The sequence below is a fragment of the Lemur catta genome, chromosome 2 (assembly GCF_020740605.2).
Source record: "Lemur catta isolate mLemCat1 chromosome 2, mLemCat1.pri, whole genome shotgun sequence".
In the NCBI taxonomy this organism is placed as follows: Eukaryota; Metazoa; Chordata; class Mammalia; order Primates; family Lemuridae; genus Lemur; species Lemur catta.
Window position 1 is genome coordinate 45,003,178 of NC_059129.1, and position 17,822 is coordinate 45,020,999.

General features: G+C 47.2%; 2 protein-coding genes and 1 long non-coding RNA gene across 10 annotated transcripts in view; 2 read left to right on the top strand and 1 right to left on the bottom strand.

The window, feature by feature from the left end:
* The window catches only part of SCUBE3 (signal peptide, CUB domain and EGF like domain containing 3), a 34,158-nt gene extending 27,080 nt beyond the window's left edge, over positions 1–7,078 (top strand). The window contains exons 13-22 of one of the 3 annotated variants that reach the window (XM_045543553.1): positions 224–340; positions 668–826; positions 1,053–1,268; positions 1,615–1,776; positions 1,968–2,135; positions 2,626–2,787; positions 3,203–3,400; positions 3,902–4,054; positions 4,177–4,256; positions 5,925–6,844. In XM_045543553.1, coding sequence (XP_045399509.1) covers positions 224–340; positions 668–826; positions 1,053–1,268; positions 1,615–1,776; positions 1,968–2,135; positions 2,626–2,787; positions 3,203–3,400; positions 3,902–4,054; positions 4,177–4,256; positions 5,925–6,074 — 1,565 coding nt within the window. In that variant the 3' untranslated portion in view covers positions 6,075–6,844. Of the gene's footprint in view, positions 1–223; positions 341–667; positions 827–1,052; positions 1,269–1,614; positions 1,777–1,967; positions 2,136–2,625; positions 2,788–3,202; positions 3,401–3,901; positions 4,055–4,176; positions 4,257–5,924 lie in introns of all 3 variants that reach the window. The other 2 variants (XM_045543552.1, XM_045543554.1) reach the window with 2 other exon arrangements.
* Positions 1–15,892, bottom strand: part of LOC123632846 — a 51,677-nt gene extending 35,785 nt beyond the window's left edge. For 3 of the 5 annotated variants that reach the window (XR_006733488.1, XR_006733485.1, XR_006733489.1), the window contains exons 1-2: positions 15,502–15,892; positions 3,341–3,442 (exon numbers count right to left, since the gene is read on the bottom strand). This is a non-coding gene — a long non-coding RNA (uncharacterized LOC123632846). Of the gene's footprint in view, positions 1–2,656; positions 2,805–3,340; positions 3,443–15,501 lie in introns of all 5 variants that reach the window. The other 2 variants (XR_006733486.1, XR_006733487.1) reach the window with 2 other exon arrangements.
* Positions 15,893–16,078: 186 nt separating this feature from the next.
* ZNF76 (zinc finger protein 76) overlaps positions 16,079–17,822 on the top strand; it is a 32,052-nt gene continuing 30,308 nt past the window's right edge. The window contains exon 1 of one of the 2 annotated variants that reach the window (XM_045543556.1): positions 16,079–16,301. The gene's annotated coding sequence lies outside the window, so the exon portion shown is untranslated. The remainder of the gene's footprint in view (positions 16,302–17,822) is intronic. The other variant, XM_045543559.1, reaches the window with a different exon arrangement.

The following is a 17,822-nucleotide window of genomic DNA, read 5'->3' on the forward strand; positions in this document are numbered from 1 at the left end:
TTATTTCCCTGGCCTTCCTTTTTCCTGGGTCTCCCTCTTTGCCTTGTAATTATCCAGCCCTGCTGCCTCTCTCTCTGCCCCTAACATCTGATCACCTTGGCTTTTGCAATCCTACTTCCCCAGCCAAGGCCCTGGCCTATTGCCCAGCTTCTCAACACCCTCCACACCACCCTCCACCCCTACTGGGCCCCCATGCTGTGCTGAGCTTCTACCATCCCTCTAGAGGCTGCAGTGCTATCCGTTAAACAGCGAGCCTCCTTCAAGATCAAGGATGCCAAATGCCGTTTGCACCTGCGAAACAAAGGCAAAATGGAAGAGGCCAGCAGAATCCCAGGGCCAGGTCTGGACTGGGGACCCCATTCCAATGGGATGTCTGACCACCAAACCTTCCCCACCCCTCAGCTCCTCTGCTTAGCAAGATCGCTTCCAAAAACCCACCAGTACCCTGAACTCTGGACACAGCAGGGGAAAAAGCAGTTGTAGGCATAGGGCCCAAGGAAGTCTGCAGGACATTCCCTTCCACCAACTAATTAGTATCCTAGACTAAAATAGGATTGAGATAGTTGCAGTCAGAGATCTGGTGAGGTCTGCCTGGGTTGGGGTGAGTAAGTGAGAACTTTCCATGTCACCAGGGGACTCCTTGGGGTTGACAAGTCCTCTCCCCCAGGTGGTGCCCCCTGCTCTGACTGCCAGGTCACCTTCATCCACCTCAAGTGTGACTCCTCTCGGAAGGGCAAGGGCCGGCGGGCCCGGACCCCTCCAGGCAAGGAGGTCACCCGGCTCACCCTGGAACTGGAGGCGGAGGTCAGAGCTGAAGAAACCACAGGTAGGACTGGGGCACAGTTGGGAGTAGGGCCAGGAGAGGGCAGAGGTGGGAAAAACACAGGTCTCAGCAGCAAAAGGCAGGGGCAGACCCTGCCTGATGCCAAGCCCGAGAGCTAGTCCCTCTTACCATGCCCCTCCTACCTCCCAGCCTTGCTCCCCTGCCCTCCTGCTCACAGCCACTCTTTCTTTCTCTTCCTTCTCTGATGCACACTACCATCCACCACCAGCTGGCTGTGGGCTGCCCTGCCTCCGACAGCGGATGGAACGACGGCTGAAAGGGTCCCTGAAGATGCTCAGAAAGTCCATCAACCAGGACCGCTTCCTGCTGCGCCTGGCAGGCCTTGATTATGAGCTGGCCCACAAACCAGGCCTGGTAGCTGGGGAGCGAGCAGAGCTTGTGGAGTCCTGCAGGCCCGGGCAGCACCGTGCTGGGGCCAAGTGTGGTAAGGAAGCTTGCTGGGGAGCAGGGGAATGGAAAGGCCTGGGTTGGGCCTGGCTCAGAGCAGGACCTTTCATGGCCTTAGCTGCATCTTATATTATGAAGCAGCCAAGACTCTCCTGCCCACCATCCTCCCTTCCCTGGTCCCAGGCTGAAATCTAAAAGAATACCAGGCGGGACTGGCAACCCTCCTGCACACGGCTTTGACTCCCCTATTCCCCACAAGCAGGAGTCTGTTTGTTCCCTGACAAAGAGATTCTCCCTAACTCTGAGGGAGTGGGAAGGGGAGTCGCAAGCCTGGGTGGTGGGAAGTGGGGGGTGGGTGGCTAGCACGGCCGACTCTCCCTCAGTCAGCTGCCCGCAGGGAACGTATTACCACGGCCAGACGGAGCAGTGTGTGCCATGCCCAGCGGGCACCTTCCAGGAGAGAGAAGGGCAGCTCTCCTGCGACCTTTGCCCTGGGAGTGATGCCCACGGGCCTCTCGGAGCTACCAACGTCACCACGTGTGCAGGTGCCAGGGGAACAAACAATACAGAGTGGGGTAGGGTGGGTACTGGGACACCCATGGCATGGGATTTCCCAAAGGGCAGGCCCAGGCTCCAGGCCACTCTCTTAGTCATCTTGTTGTCCCCTGAGATTGGGTGACCCATGGGGATGACTCAGGACCATCCCCTTCAGAGTTGGGCCCTTGATTCACTGCAGGTCAGTGCCCACCTGGCCAACACTCTGTAGATGGGTTCAAGCCCTGCCAGCCATGCCCACGTGGTACCTACCAACCTGAAGCAGGACGGACCTTATGCTTCCCATGTGGTGGGGGCCTCAGCACCAAGCATGAGGGGGCCATCTCCTTCCAAGACTGTGACACCAAAGGTGAGTGAGCTATTCACCCCACTGGGGACACCCCAATCCCAACTTCCAAAAAAAAATCTCTGAGTCCCCAGAGTAGACCTGACTACCTTGTCCCACCTGACCAGCCACACCATCCTGCTCCTAGGACCCATCCTGGCCCTCTACCAGTCCCAGGCCTGGGAATTGAGAAACAATTAACAGTCCCGCTTACCCCTCCACTTTGAAGAACTAGTGGCACATTCCCCTCCATACCCTAAATCAGTTTCTGTATAGATTTGATACTGTGCTCAGTGTCTGAAAGAAAAGGACTGGCACCACAACCAGCCACTCTGTAAACTTTGTTTTTCCCTGGGCTTAAATTCTGGCATGACTGGGAAAGGTTGGGACCCTGGAAGGAACTTTGGTATTGTCAATCTCCTGATTCTCCATGATGAATGTATCCTGCCCATCCCGTGCCCCAGAACTCCCACCAGCCCGCCATCTTGATTCCTGCCTTTCCCCCTTGCTGCAGTCCAGTGCTCCCCAGGGCACTACTACAATACCAGCATCCATCGCTGTATCCGCTGCGCCATGGGCTCCTATCAGCCTGACTTCCGACAGAACTTCTGCACCCGCTGTCCAGGAAACACAAGTACTGACTTTGATGGCTCCACCAGTGTGGCCCAGTGCAAGAGTACGTGGCAAACCAGGCTGTAGAAAAGGGAGTAGAGAGGCCTGGGAGCAACGCGCATGGAAAGAAGAGGAGTGGCAAACCCACAGGGAGCAGGGCTGGGGGAGTGGGTAGGCAGGAAAGTCCCACTCTCTACCTCTCCCCATCCCACTCAATCTAAAGGTCAGTTTCTAGGCTAGGCCCTGTAGCACCCTCTCCCTGGAGACAGGTAATGAGACAGAGACAGATGAAATGAGAAGGAAAGGTACTAAAAGGGCAGGAAGATGGACCCAGAACTTGGAGAACAGATGATGAACTAGGATGGTGGCTGCCCACATGTGTCTGACCTCCACTTCAGAACTCTTCAGTTTCCCCAACCTTTCATTTCCCCACTGACTTACTTTTCTTTCTTGCTCTATCCACCATGGCTTGGCTGCAGATCGTCAGTGTGGCGGGGAGCTGGGTGAGTTTACTGGCTATATCGAGTCCCCCAACTACCCGGGCAACTACCCAGCCGGCGTGGAGTGCGTCTGGAACATCAACCCCCCACCCAAGCGCAAGATCCTTATCGTGGTACCTGAGATCTTCCTGCCATCTGAGGACGAGTGTGGGGACGTCCTCGTCATGAGAAAGAACTGTGGGTGGCTGCAGAGCTGGGCCAGGGAAGGGCAGTCCAAATCTGGTTAAGAGGGAGAAAGAGAGACTGGTATAGGAAGAATTAGGGCAAGGATCTGTGAGGACAAAATAATGAGAGAGGCCTTAGGAGCTGAGAGGCTAACAAAGGAAAACAGCAATGAATGGCACATATTCAGTAGAAAGCAGAGTTAAGAAAACTGCGCTGAGGCTAGAATTCCAGTGGTGTTCCATGTGTCACTTTCCTATCCTAGTATTTCTGCCATTCCATTCATTTAAATGTCAAATTTCTTACACTATGTAAGTGCCTGGATTCAAAGAGAAGTTGTGCAATGAGCCCAGGAGGCAATGGGAGAGGGTGTGGGGTGTGGGGTATGTATGTGTATAGAGGGGGAGCCTTTGTCAGAGTGATTCTTTCCCCCATGCCCCGCTCCAGAGCCCTCATCCCAGGAGGGCTTGCACAGCCTGCCCCGTTGCTCTGCTGACCTGCTGCTTGCCTCCCCAGCCTCCCCATCCTCCATTACCACTTACGAGACCTGCCAGACCTACGAACGCCCCATCGCCTTCACGGCACGTTCCAGGAAGCTCTGGATCAACTTCAAGACAAGTGAGGCCAACAGCGCTCGTGGCTTCCAGATCCCCTATGTTACCTATGATGGTGAGCAAGGGCAGGAATCATGGAGGTGGGTGAGAAAGGGGAGGCCCAGATGTCTTGGGAGGGAGCCAGGAGAGCAAGAGGAGCTCCCACCCCTCACCCCCTCCCCTTGGTTGACTTTGCAGAGGACTATGAGCAGCTGGTAGAAGACATTGTACGAGATGGCCGGCTCTATGCCTCTGAAAACCACCAGGAGATCTTAAAGGCAAGTGAATATTAACAATAGTAATGACAGCCAACAGTTAATGAGCATGTAACCCTGTGCAGGCGATATGCTAAGTGCTTACATGAATATTCTCATTTGAGTCACACAGAAGCTCTACGAGGTAGGTGCTCTCATCATTCCCACTTTATAGATGAGAAAACTGAGGCACAGAGAATTAAAGACTCCCAGTGCTAAAGCTGGGATCTGATCCCAAGTCCTTCTGACTACAGTGTCACCTACACTATACCTTGTGGAAAACCTGAAGGAGAAAGGGAAGGTGAAAAGAAATGTCCTCTACCTCTTCCACCAAGAGACAGGGAAAATGAAGTATAGAAAGTTGCTTTTGCATAAGTTCCTTCCTTCCATTACCCCTGCCCCAGGCCGCACTAAGAAGCAGCAGATCTAGCACAGCTTTCTCAGAATCAGTTCATGTATAGACTTCTTTTAAAGGAAAAGAAATATTTCCAGTACTGAAGAATGGAAGGATACCCTGGGTTGGTGGATCCCAATTTGAGAAAATCTTATTTAAGAAACTATAGTCCTAGTCATAGAATAATCCTTCATACATTATCACTGCAAAAAAGTCTGTCTTATGAGTAAAATAATTTTTATATTATCATCAAAAGCCATGATGACAAAAATCACCTAGAACTTACAGACTCCAAAAGATGTAATTTCAGCAATACTTTTCAAATATTTGAAATATCCGCACCCTCATTTCAAATCAAGTGTACTGTGGAACTCCAATACATAAAGCAGTACAGCTGTTCTGATTAAAGAGGACCGGGTTGAGAGGCTAGAAGCCCCCTCATTATTTTAAAAATCCACTGATGCAGTGGAAAAAGCACCAGCGTAGGAACCAGAAGATCTGAGTTTTTAATGCACAATGCCTGGCACTTAGTAGGCTCTCCACATGTCATGCTGCTGTTGCAGACAGGGTGGTCAGGAAAGGACTCTGGGGAGAAGAGACCGTAATGAGGGAAAGGGGCTACCCACTAGAATATCAGGGGAGGAGCACTCCAAGCTAAGGAGCATGAGAGCAGTTTGATGTGTTCAGGATCCTCAAGAAGGCCAGTGTGGCTCAGCATAGTGAGGAAGAGTGGAGGGGAAAGCAAGGCACAGATCACATTCAGCCTATGGGACATGCAACGGACTCAGCTTTACCCTGGGTGATAAAAGAAACCAGAGAAGTGTTTCAAACAGGAAAAAGATGGACTAATTAAAAAATCAAAAAATCACGGTGGCTGCTGTGGGGAGAACAGTCTTTGGAGAGACAAGGGTAGAAGCATGGACCCCAGTGAGGAGGCTACTGCGGTAGTCCAAGTGAGAGATGATGGTGGCTTGGACCAGGGTGGTGGCTGCAAAGATGGTGAGAAATAGTCACCATCCAAATATACCCAAATATGGATACAGTTTGAAGGTAGAGTCAAGCAGGAGAGAGGGATGGTTCCAAGGAATGGGGCCTGAGCAGTAGAAGAATGGAGCTGCCATTGACTGAGTTGTGGAACTCTAAAGGAGCAGATGGTGGGGATGGGAATCCAGAGTTTACCTCTGGGTATGTTCAGCGTGAGATATCTGTTAGCCGCGAAGAGGGACTGCAGAGTCGTGATGTTCCTCTTTCCCACTCCCATTGCTGAGGCTGACATTGCTGCCTGCCATCCTCTGCAGGATAAGAAGCTCATCAAGGCCTTCTTTGAGGTGCTAGCCCACCCCCAGAACTACTTCAAGTACACAGAGAAACACAAGGAGATGCTGCCAAAATCCTTCATCAAGCTGCTCCGCTCCAAAGTTTCCAGCTTCCTAAGGCCCTACAAATAGTGCCCCTAGGCCCAGAGACCCAGGTTTTGAAACCCTCAGACTTCTTAGCCCTCAGAGCCGGCAGCCCCCCACCACCCTCAGACAAGGAACTCTCACCTCTCTCTCTGGAGAAAAAAATATCACTACACAGACCAGGCACTCTCCCTGTCTTTCTAGTTTCCTTTCCTTCTCTCTCTCTCTCTCTTTACTATTTTTCCCTTTCCTACTTGCTCCCTGGAAATGCCATTCAGTGCTGGCTCTATTCCCCCTGAGGGGTGAAGGAATAGCACAGCCCCTTCCCTGCCCATTTTACCAGCTCATATGCCTGGGTCCATCGGCTTGGAAGGGTGTTAGAGGCCCATGAAGGAAGTGGGTCTAACTGAGAATGGGGAAGGGGAAGAAGGGCTTCTGCCATTATAGGGTTGTGCCTTGCTAGTCAGGAGCCAGAACGTCCCCTGGCTGTGCTCCCCAGGGTGATTCTAACAGCCCAGATTCCTGCCAAAGAAGCCTTGACTTACAGGCTTAATGCCAACACTGGTCCTCGGGGGCACATGATTTGAGCCCTGGACCACCCACATAGCTGGCTTTCTTGTCTATATAGCTCCTCTCTTTCTTCCCCCACGTCTGCCTGGGGTCTACTCCATAGAGTTTACAAGTGGCCCACAACACTGGGCTAGTGGATACCGGCTGAATGAGGAAGAGCAACAGGCACTGCCATGTTGAATGCCCTGCTTTGGCTCCTGGAGAGAAAGACTGTAGCTCTGCAAGACAAAACCCAGGTTTTAAAGCATCACCAAAAAAAAAAAAAAAAACCGAAAAGAAAAGAAAACAGAAAGAAAAGAAAATATATCATCTAAAGGACCAGACAGAACAATTGGAAGCCAACTTCAAACACTAATCCCTTTTCTTACATGTCTTCCCTGGCCCAGCTACCCTCTTAGTTCCACCCAAGTGCTCCCTGGGGGAGCCCTACTCCCTTTGCTACATGTTGTCCTTAAAGAAGCATGGCTATTGACCTGAAGCCAGCCTGGGCCTTGCCCCACAGTTGTTTTTCCCTTGTAGCCCCAGGTGGCTTGTGGGCTCTACCAAAGAGGACCCCAGTCTATAGCCAGCCTGGAGCCACCTACCTCTGGCCTCAGGCTGTGGGCAGCAAGAGGAATGTGTGTGTACTTGGCAAGCCTCCTGTCCACCCTGTCCACATCTAAGAAGTGCAATCATTTTGAGTCTTTCTATGTTGTCTAGAGGGAGGGTTTTTGTTTTTTGTTTTTGTTTCTTTTTCCTCTATTAGAACAACCCTATTTATAGCTGCCCAAGAGAGAAGAGTGTATGTTTGGAGTGGAAGAAAATCAGTTTTGAATCTCATGAACCTTAACTGCTGGAGCATCTGATCTGTCTCTATTCCACCAGTGACCATCCAGACCTCTAGAGCCCTTGGCTGGGGTAATCCAGGATGATAGGGATTTGATATGTAGGAAAGTAATTCTGGGGACTTGATGGAGCAGGAAGGCAAGGGACCTGTGTTTGCTAAACCAATCCTGCTGTCCCTATACCTCTCTATGGATTCAGCATAGACCTCGTGATTGTAGAGGCCAATGGAAATGGTCAGTGATTTTCTACCCCAAGTAGGGAAAACCTCCATCTTTTCCCTGTCTTCATCCTGTTTTCCCCTTGTGTGCACATGGAAGAGGACCAGGACAAACCACCTGGGGATGGGCTGACTCAGGTCCAAGGCCAGAGACAAGGCTGTAGAAGCCAAGAATAGGACAGTTATCAAGGTGTGAAGTTGGTGAAAGCACCAGATATTTGCCTGACCCTGGCCACTTCCCTCTTGGAGTTGACTTCAAGCCTAGCTTCCTCAACTACTGTTTTTCTAAAGGAAGAATCAAGTCCATGCCCAAGCCCAGAGCCTGTACACATTCTGCCTTTAATCCAATGTGCTGCCTATAAAATTATTTTTCCAATAGCTTCTTCTGATTCTCTTAAAACTGTAGTCCTAGTCAATCAAAGGCTACCAATTGACTTCTCAGGTTCATTTCTAGGTGACCGTCCCAGGATATGTCTCTCCCAAGAGACTCAACATTAAATAAAGGAGCCTGACCCCCTCACCCTCTCATCAGTAGTATTCACCAGCCAAAACAGCCTTAGCCGTGGGAAGCCAATGGCACAGCTAGACCCCCTGACATCCATTAGCCAATACTATGGCCCTTGGGGATGAAGTGTCTGGCTGCCTTTGTCTCTCTGGATCAAAGACAGCCACTGTAAAGATGCAAAATGGCTGCTTCTAAGCAGGGAATATGGTCATTTAGCAGAAGTGTCAGTACTTCCCAGGAAGTACCTGAAAACTGTTTTAATCAACTTTGACCATTGTAATTCTCCACCAGAAGCTAGGATAACTTTCTGATTCCTCTCTCCTTGCCATTTTGCATCTGTCTTGGAAAGCCCGTGAGGGTGCTTCCCAATTTATGCCTTTGGGGTCTGGCTTCTCCTTTCTCCCGGCTTTTCCTGTCACACCATACATACACATAAATACACTTCCTCCAATCATTTAAATATTCCATGGTTTATGAGACCTGCAAATAAGTTCCACAGTATGGAAAGTATAGACCACTAGGCTTCTTAACTGATGTCAAGGCAGATCTCAGTGAGCAGGTGAAGACCTGCTATTGTCTACCAAGTTTAATTTAAGTTATCCAAGTTGGGGGTTAAGAACCCAGGCAAAACTGCTGCTGAACCTATGGAAGAAGCTGGCCCTGGGATCAAACTAGGAGTTAAATGGACTGAATGAGGAGTTATCACTCAGGGACTCCCTAGGCCTTTACAGTTTAGACAGAAAAGAGGTTTTTACCAGTGGAAGGAAGTGGGAAGATGTGTACATAGGAATCCTTCATGAAGCAATCCAGAGGCCTCTCCACAGGATGGGATGCTTGTGGGGCTACAGTACTATGGGGCCTCATTCATCTTAGTACAAAACCTGCCCCGATTTGAGTCTGGGAATGGGAAGCCATTTCCCCCGAGGGCTCCAAGCACCAAGTGATGCATATCAGAAAGGCGCTTACATCCTCAGCAGCATGGCAATTCCTCTTTACTTCTCTGCCTCCCTCCCTCTGTATTATCAGGCTATGCCCATTCCCTAAACCTGAGTGAACTCTCAGAGTCAGAAAAAACTGAACAGATCCTGGACTTGAGCTGCCTGTCCCAAGCCTAGGAATCCTCCACAGGTTGATACTGAGCTGTGACTGCCCTGACTTCCCCCAGGATTTGGTCAGTTTGAGGTGGTAGAAACTCATATTTGTTGCTAAAAGTTCAGTAATGTAGTCCTGGTCTTTGGCCCTAATGAAACATTTTATGTCTGAGAAGTGTTCTCCATATGCATGTTTTATGTGACTCTGGAATGGATAGGAGGTCATATCTCAAATGCCAGAAAACCTAAGAGCATTTAAACTTTTTGTATTTGCTGCTTAACCTCAATATGACAAGCCTCAAACAAGGGGAACAAAATATAACTGACCATAAGCTCAAAGTGTTAACCTGCTAGGTTTCTTTCTTAAGCACAGTAAAAGTGGAAGCAAACAGCACAAGGGTATCTTTAAATTTGACCTGTCTCAAAGGTAGCAAACCTGTCCTTGGTCCATTATTTGGACTAGGAATCCTTTAAGAAAATATATGATTATAGAGAATAGAACCCCTAGTTCTGTTACCAGCTTATCTAGACAACACAAGTTGTAGGGGTGTAGCAGTTTGGATAAACTGAAAACTTTATTCTTCTGTGTGAGTTGAACTGAAGTTTCAGAAAATAATCACCATGTGGGAGGCTTTTTTTTAATGCAGAAGAAATCTCAAAATATTGTATTTATATCTGGCTTCCACTGCTGCCAATATAGTAAGCATCTCCTACACAATGAACAATAAACAGCAAATGATGCAGTTCATAGAGTATTTTGCACTTGGGGAAAAATATGTATCTGAACTTGTAAAAAGAAATGTTTGGATTTTGTATTGTCTTTTTTATTATTATTAAAATACTAAATGAAACTCCTTGGCCTAGCATGTTTTCCTCTATCTCAATAGCTTATCCTAGAGCCAGAAAATGCTTTGAGAAGACAAAGTGTTTTCTGGCTTCCAGATAAAATTTGGCAATTTATCTTATTCCTAATGATTTTAGAATTTGAAAAGGTTTGTCTCCCCTCCTTCCCTCCCTTCCTTCCTTTTCTTATTTCCCCCAAGAGACAAAGTCTCGCTCTGTCACCCAGGCTGGAGTGCCGTGGCATGATCATAGCTCACTGCAACCTCAAACTTCTGGGCACAAACAATCCTGCTGCCTCAGCCTCCCAAGTAGCCAGGACTACAGGCACGCACCACCACACCTGGCTAACTTGTTATTTTTTTGTAGAGATGGGGGTCTCGTTCTTGCTCAGGCTGGTCTCAAACTCCTGACCTCAAGCAATCCTCCCTGCTTAGCCTCCCAAAGTGCTAGGATTACAGGTGTGAACCACCTCACGCAACCTCTTTGTCTACCTTTAAAAACAATATCAAGAATTATCTCCTGAGGAGGATCTAGGAGGCGGAGGAAATTTATTGTTCCTCCTTAGCATAGTACACTCCACAAAAACTGGCCAGGTCACAGGTAGTTCAATACCTCCCTAATTAGGATGTCCCACTTCTGGCAGAGTACCTGCAGTGAGGGTCACCCAACATCATTCTTTTTATGATACACTCTTGGCCACCAAATAATATTCTGAAATACAGATTATTCAGCCACTACAATGCAGTCTCCAATCTCTTATATAAATGAACAGTCCCAGCCAAGGGTAGTGGTGAGAACTTGTAGTCCCAGCTGCTTGAGAGGCTGAGGCGAGAGGCTTGCTTGAGCCCAGGAGTTTGAGACCAGCCAGGGCAATATAGTGAGAACCTCATCTCTAAAAAATAAAAAAAATTAGCCAGGTGAAATGCTGCGCGCCTGTAGTCCCAGCTATTTGGGAAGCTGAGGCCAAAGGATCACTTGATCCAGGAGTTCAAGGCTGCAGTGCACTTTGATCACACCTGTGAATAGTCACTGCACTCCAGCCTGGGCAACATAGTGAGACCTCATCTCTTAAAAAATAAATAAATGACCAGTCTCAATTTGTAGGCTCAGAGATAATAGAAATTAATTATTGCAAATATATAACTCCCTGACAAGAAATTTTATTGGATTTAATATACACATGATATAGCCATTTAAGAGTACGACTTAAGAAACAAGGAAAGATCATCAAAAAAAATTGAGAATATTGAACATCAGAATATTGAACATCCCTTTTAGCATCTATGACGAAGATAGTTGCATGCATTCCATAATTACTGAGTTCCTGTCAAGCATCTGGTTGTCATAGCTTGATAACAATAGCCATGCTCAAGATCCACACTCCTTATGTAACTTTCTCATTATAACTGATCTTCCCATATAGATTTCCCAACAAGAGAGAATACAGTCCCCTTGGTGGCTATGAGTATAAATTAATACATTGGCATTCTATTTTATAAATTAACTTCCTATGAGTTTGATTTAGTGTGACAAAACGTTAACACCTTTGTGTGTACTATAATCACACTTCTAGAACTGTAAAGCTGAGGACCATATCCAGAACTATTGTACTACACCAACCTGGGGACATCCTCTTTGACTTCTCTCTTAACCCTCTTCTATTCCAAGAACGCTAAGTCTTTGGTCTGACTTCCTAGGACACTTGCTTTGGTGTCCCAGAATAATGTACAGTCAGGGCCATGGCAGTATGGGTATGCCTATATTAAGAAGTCTTTAAATTGGGGTACATAAAGACTTTCCAAGGAATTCTTTCCAAGGGTATGTGAAAACTTTGTAAGGGATATCCGGGTAAGAAAATCAATCTGAGGAGAGTTTTTTAAAGGAATACATTTCAAGATCCTCAACTTCCATATGAAATCTTTCCTAAAACCCTTCTGTTTGAGAGCCAGCTGACATATTCATGCACACTCTCCATTCTACCTCCCCTTTCACCATAGCCCTTTGTCCCTTTTTACAAAAGAAAAGTATATCCCTCACCTACACTAAATCCTGATGCATGGTCAGGGTGTAAAATCCTGGAGAGTTGGAAGAGAAGGGTTGTTTTCCACTTCATCTCAAAATATTCCCATTGCAATCAGTCCTCCTCTTACTTCATCTTATAAAATGTTTCTTATTTTCTACCTCCTACTGGCATAAACCGAAATTGTTAGCTACTCAACCCATTATTTCTTAGCAAATATACCTTTCTTTTTTAAAAACACATAAGAAAAAATTTATATATAACAAGATTATTGGAGTTATTTCTGATTTTTAGACATGATTCTTATTTAATTGTTCCCAAAGACAAAACACCAGAGTTTGATGCAAGCAAGCACATACATTTACCAAGGGAATAACATGCCTTCTATATCATTTCTGAAAAATGATGTATGTAGCTATACATTGTACTGCATTATTCCAAATTATATAATGAGAAACAGTACTATCTTGTTTTTACCATTTATTATAATGTTAATATTAGATCTAGATAATTTTAATCTTGACTGATTAGTAATATATTTTATAAGCTACAGTTAATAATTTATTTCCCAATGATTTTATAATATCTTTTAAAATGATTGTTAACATACTTATTTAAACTGAAGAATAAAATTCACACTTTTTCCTAACAGAAAGTAAATCTGATTTGGCTGATTGGTATGAAATTAAGACTGGCTTTGCCAATTCCACAAATGGCAATTATTTTCTGTACAGTGAATGAGCTGAATCTGCACTTTAATATTTTACTAAAAAGATGCTGAAAACATTTAATGATAAGAGAATTTTATCAAAAATGCTGTGTTGAGGCCGTGTCCAGTGGCTCATGCCTGTAATCCCAGCACTTTGGGAGGCCAAGGCAGGAGGATCACTTGAGGCCAGGAGTTCGAGACCAGACTGGGCAACATAGTGAGTCCCTGTCTCTGAAAAAAAAGAAAAAAATTTTAAAAAATATTGTGTTGGCAAAGGAGTATGGAAATCAATATCTGATTAACAAGGTGCCTATAAGTGAAAAGGTCACAGATAATTAATAATCATTTTTATTAAGACTGAAACTGAGACTCTACTAGATAAATCCTTTTGCAAGTTGAATGGTTTCTAATTCTTTTTTTAATATAATTAAAGGATTCTATTTGATAGTATTTGATAATAGATCACTTTATAATTGTTGGCATATAATAAGAGATGTGTTACAATGATATTCCTTGAGTCTTTGATCTCAAGGAATATCATTGTAACAAAGCTATCCCTTTTCCAATTATGTGAACAAGGCTTCTTAATACTGTGTCTATAAAAATAAAAAACAGGTAGAGAATTGATGTTGTACTTTATCTCCTTCTACAATTAGGCAATACCATGAATACCTGAAATAACTGGGGAAAAAACACTGTATTTCTAAGATGCATTTTCAATAAAAATTGTACTTTTTAGGTTTCATGAGTTATAAAAATGTATATTTTTATGTGTTTAGCAAATTGTGTATACTAGTAATTACAGGAAGTGAATGGAATTAGGAGTTCAAGAAGAAAACAAACCATATACAATTTCTGTTAAAGAAGAACTTGTTCATATATTTTTAAATGGATGATAACGGGCATCAAATTTTTTGGATATTTGGAATCCACTGGATACATTTCAGAATGATGTAACAACTTTTAATTTAAGATGTCAAAATTTGCAAAAAGTCAGAAATTATAGCCTCTACTATGAAGGAAAATTTAGGTATCAACTTAAAGATGAACAAGGGGTAAATAGCTCTTCAAAATTATTTTATGGGGTAGCCTCAACAAGAACGAGACCCCCATCTCTACTAAAAATAGAAAATAGTAGCTGGGCAACTAAAAATGGAAACAAAAAATTAGCTGGGCATGGTGGTGCACGCCTGTAGTCCCAGCTACTCAGGAGGCTGAGGCAGGAGGATCATTTGAGCCCAGGGGTTTGAGGTTGCTGTCAGCTAGGCTGATGCCACTGTACTCTACCCAGGCAACTGAGTGAGACCCTGTCTCAAAAAAAAAAAAATTTATTTTATGGGGTCTAGTTTTGAAAATGTCTGAAGATCACTAGCCTATACATGTTGAGGGGGGAGGATAGGACAGAAGCTGCTAGAAATGATCTTCAATACTCCATCCCAAAATATTTTCCTTACAAACTCTCCTGAGGATCTGAAATCACCCACCACTAGAATCATTATTTCAGTTTCAGACATTGTTTTCCCACAGTTTTTGTTAAATGTGCAATGGCAAAGGTGATTTGACATCGGATTAGGATTTGCAGGGAATGTACAAAAGGACAAATGTATTTTTTACTGTGGAAAAAAGATGGTGTGGATATTGTGAGGGACAAACTCAGGTATATCCTGAGTTCTATTCCCTGCTGTTCATACTATACTGTCTGTATCTATACGATATTTCTGTGGCCAATACCTTGTCAAACTTGCACCAAAAAGGAACAGAAAAGGGGCACTACAGTGATCAGGCTGTTTATTTCTATACCGGGAAGCATATAAAGGATTAATTATTGGCTGGGCATGGTGGCTCACGCCTGTAATCCCCAGCACTTTGGGAGGCCAAAGCGGGAGGATTACTTAAGCCCAGGAGTTGGAGGTTACAGTGAGCTATGATTGCACCCACTGCACTCTAGCCGGGTGACAAAGCAAGACCGGTTCAAAAAAAAAAAAAAAAAAAGGATTATTAATCATAGCAATGGACCATCAATTGTCATTTACTGCATACCTAAACTGAGAACTCTGGTCCGAGTCCCGCCTCTAGAAAGGCATCCCCAAGATGGGGAAAAGGGGATGTCTAACATTTAAAGGGGGGCTTTCTGGTTAAGCTCCTCAGAGAGGGAGGAGAGGAACAGGATGTCTGTGCTCCCAAAGGCATCTTTAACGACCATAGGCCCCAAACCCAGTATTTTGTAAATGTTTCTAGTTTACTTCCTTTTAAAATTATTTTTATGAAATTGTTGGGGAGAAAGATACTAAAGAAATGAGTTGAAATCTGAAAGGGTAGAGAGAGTGAAGTTTCTCACTTTATTCTCCCAGGTAACCTGTTCCTCCCCTAAGAGGCAATCTTTACCAGTTCCTTGTCAAATTCCCCTTTTTAATTTAATTTTATACCTAAAGCTCACTCCCTTTTAATTTTCCCTCAGGTTTCTCAAAATTCCCCAATCGCGGTCCCTCCCTGCTAAGAAGGGGAAGTAGTAAAAGGGCTTGGTTCTGTTACCTGAAGCCAGCCTACGAGAGGGAGTAGCCGGTTTTGAGGCCGGGGGTGGGGCTGACGGAGGATGAGTGAGAGAACCCAAGAGGACCGTCAGGGCGCCCTCCCTAAGCAGCCAGTCCCTCACTGCTCCTCAGTGTCGTCCTTTTCAATAAGGAGCTATTAATACCTGCAATTGCTTCCTTCAAAGGGTGGCTCGAAGATCAGTAGGCAAAGCTGGCGGACCGTGCACTTTAAAGCGCTTCGGGACCGTAATGCACAGTTCGTGCTGAGTGCGCGCCGCGGCGGCCGGGAGGAAGCCTGGGGGCTCTGAGCCGGAGGAGAGTCGGCAGCCCCAGCTCGAGCCGTGGGACACGCGGGAACGGCTTCCTTCACACCCTGTCCCTCTGATCCTCCCCGCCTACTTCTGAAGCGCACCTTCTGGCCCGCCGGCCGCAGGCGAGACGGCGCAGGTCCCTCGGGGCCTCCCCGCCCCCGCCTCAGGTCTCAGGCGGACCGAGTCCTTGGGCAGACAGGCGGCGGCTCCCGATGGCCACAGCTACGCCTGGGCTCCGAGCCGCGCCCGGGCCCTGACCCGGGCGTCGTGACGTCATCACGCCCTCCCTGGGCGCTCGCCCTCGCGGGCCGTGCGCCGCCCCGGCCGGGGGGCGGGGCGGGGCTCCGAGGGGCTGGGTTCAGATCCCAGCCGCCCGGGCTTCTGGGCCCCGGAACGAGGATAAGTGGGACGGCCGCAGCGGCGAAGGGAGGGCGGGGTGGAGCGTGCCCTGTATTTTCCATACGGGTTCCGGGGCCCGGTAGAGGCGTTCCGAGAAGAGAGGAAATTGCGGCGGCCCTGGAACCTGGATATCGCGCGAGGCAAGCTGCGCGCGGGCGGGCGGGGTATGGCGCAGGCGGGTTGCGGGGCCGGCGCTGGTGGCGGGGCCCGGTGCATGGCGGTCTGTCTGCGGAGTCGCCCTCGGGGGCTGTCAGGTTGGTGGCCGCGGGAAGAGTGGGTCCACTGTGTCCAGGGCGGGAGGCTGGGCGGGCGCAGGGCCCTGGAAGGTCCCGAGCCCGGCGTGCCCACCCCCCTCCGGTCTTAGCCGGGCGGCCGGGCCCCTCCCCCACCCAGGGACCCTGCCCCTCCATTCCGCCCTGCGACTCCTCCCCCATGACTCCCAAACCCCACCCCGTGACTGTGCCCGCCCCCACCTCTGTGACCCCACACCCCACCCACTGACCCCCAAGACCTCACCAGATAACCCTTAATTATTACTTGACTGCTAATCCAGGAATTTCCCCAGCTCTTCTCAGGGACCCACCAACCCATGACTCCCTCGCTTATAATCTAGTGACTCAAATGACCCCAAGATCCCCAACACTCTTTCTTAGTGACCCCCAAACCTCGGTGACCCCACTGGCCCAGTAACCCCAACGACTCTACGTTGTGTTCCCCACAAACTCGGTGACACTGCTCAAAACTTTCCTGGCAACTCCTGAGGCATACTCCAGTAGTTTCCCACCCACTCATCAAAGTAACTCTCAGTATCTTTGCCCCATGACCCCATACCCTCATTTCGTTTTCTCCTTTCATCCTAAAATCACCCCCACTGGCATCCCTCTGCACTCTCAGCCCTCCGTTATCAATCAGCACATGACTTACAAGTGCCCCAGCACCTTTCTGATGCTAAGGAGGGTATAAGAGAAATATGAAGTAGCAATAATTGAAGGCATCAAAGAATTGTGGATTGAGTTTCTGGTCCCAGGTTGAAGTCCCAGCTCTGCCACTGTTGTGTTTTGGGAACCTGGGAGAAGTCCCTTCCTCACTCTTGGCCTCAGTTTCCTATCATTATTGTGATGGAGTTGGGTTAGATGATCTCAGAGTTTCCTTCCAGTTGTGAAATTCTGCAATTTTCAGTCAAGATAATTGTTTGCAGTCATTTTTGTACCTCACCCTACAAGCTTACTCTTGTTACCTCAACCCAAGGCCCGCTGGCTTCTTGAATCTTACTCCCTCATTCCCATGATGCCCTACACTCTCACTAGTGCATATCCATTTCCCTTGATCAGGCCCCATCGGTTAACATGTTTGCAAAGCAATATAGCAGAGTGTTTCAGCTTGGGGCACTGACATAAGAAACCTATGTTCCAGTCTGTCTTTTGCTCTTTAGCTGTGGGACTTTTGACATACCATTTAGCCTATCTGAACCTCAGTCTCCACCTCTGCTAAGGGAGGATAATAGTAGTGCCTAAGGTAACACATGTAAAGCACTTGGCACCATGCCTGGCACATGGGACTCCTTAAGTATAAGCTGTTGTTACTACTGAGAACCTCCTGTGGGTCTTACTCTGTCCTGGGTGCTAGGGATTCAACAGACAATGAACATGTGGCCCATATTTGCATTATCTTTCTTCTATTGACATCTTAGAATCCCCATCCTCTTATCTCTGCTGTGGCCTCACTACTCTGGTTCTTTACCCCGATATTGCCTTAATACTGGCTCACTGAACACC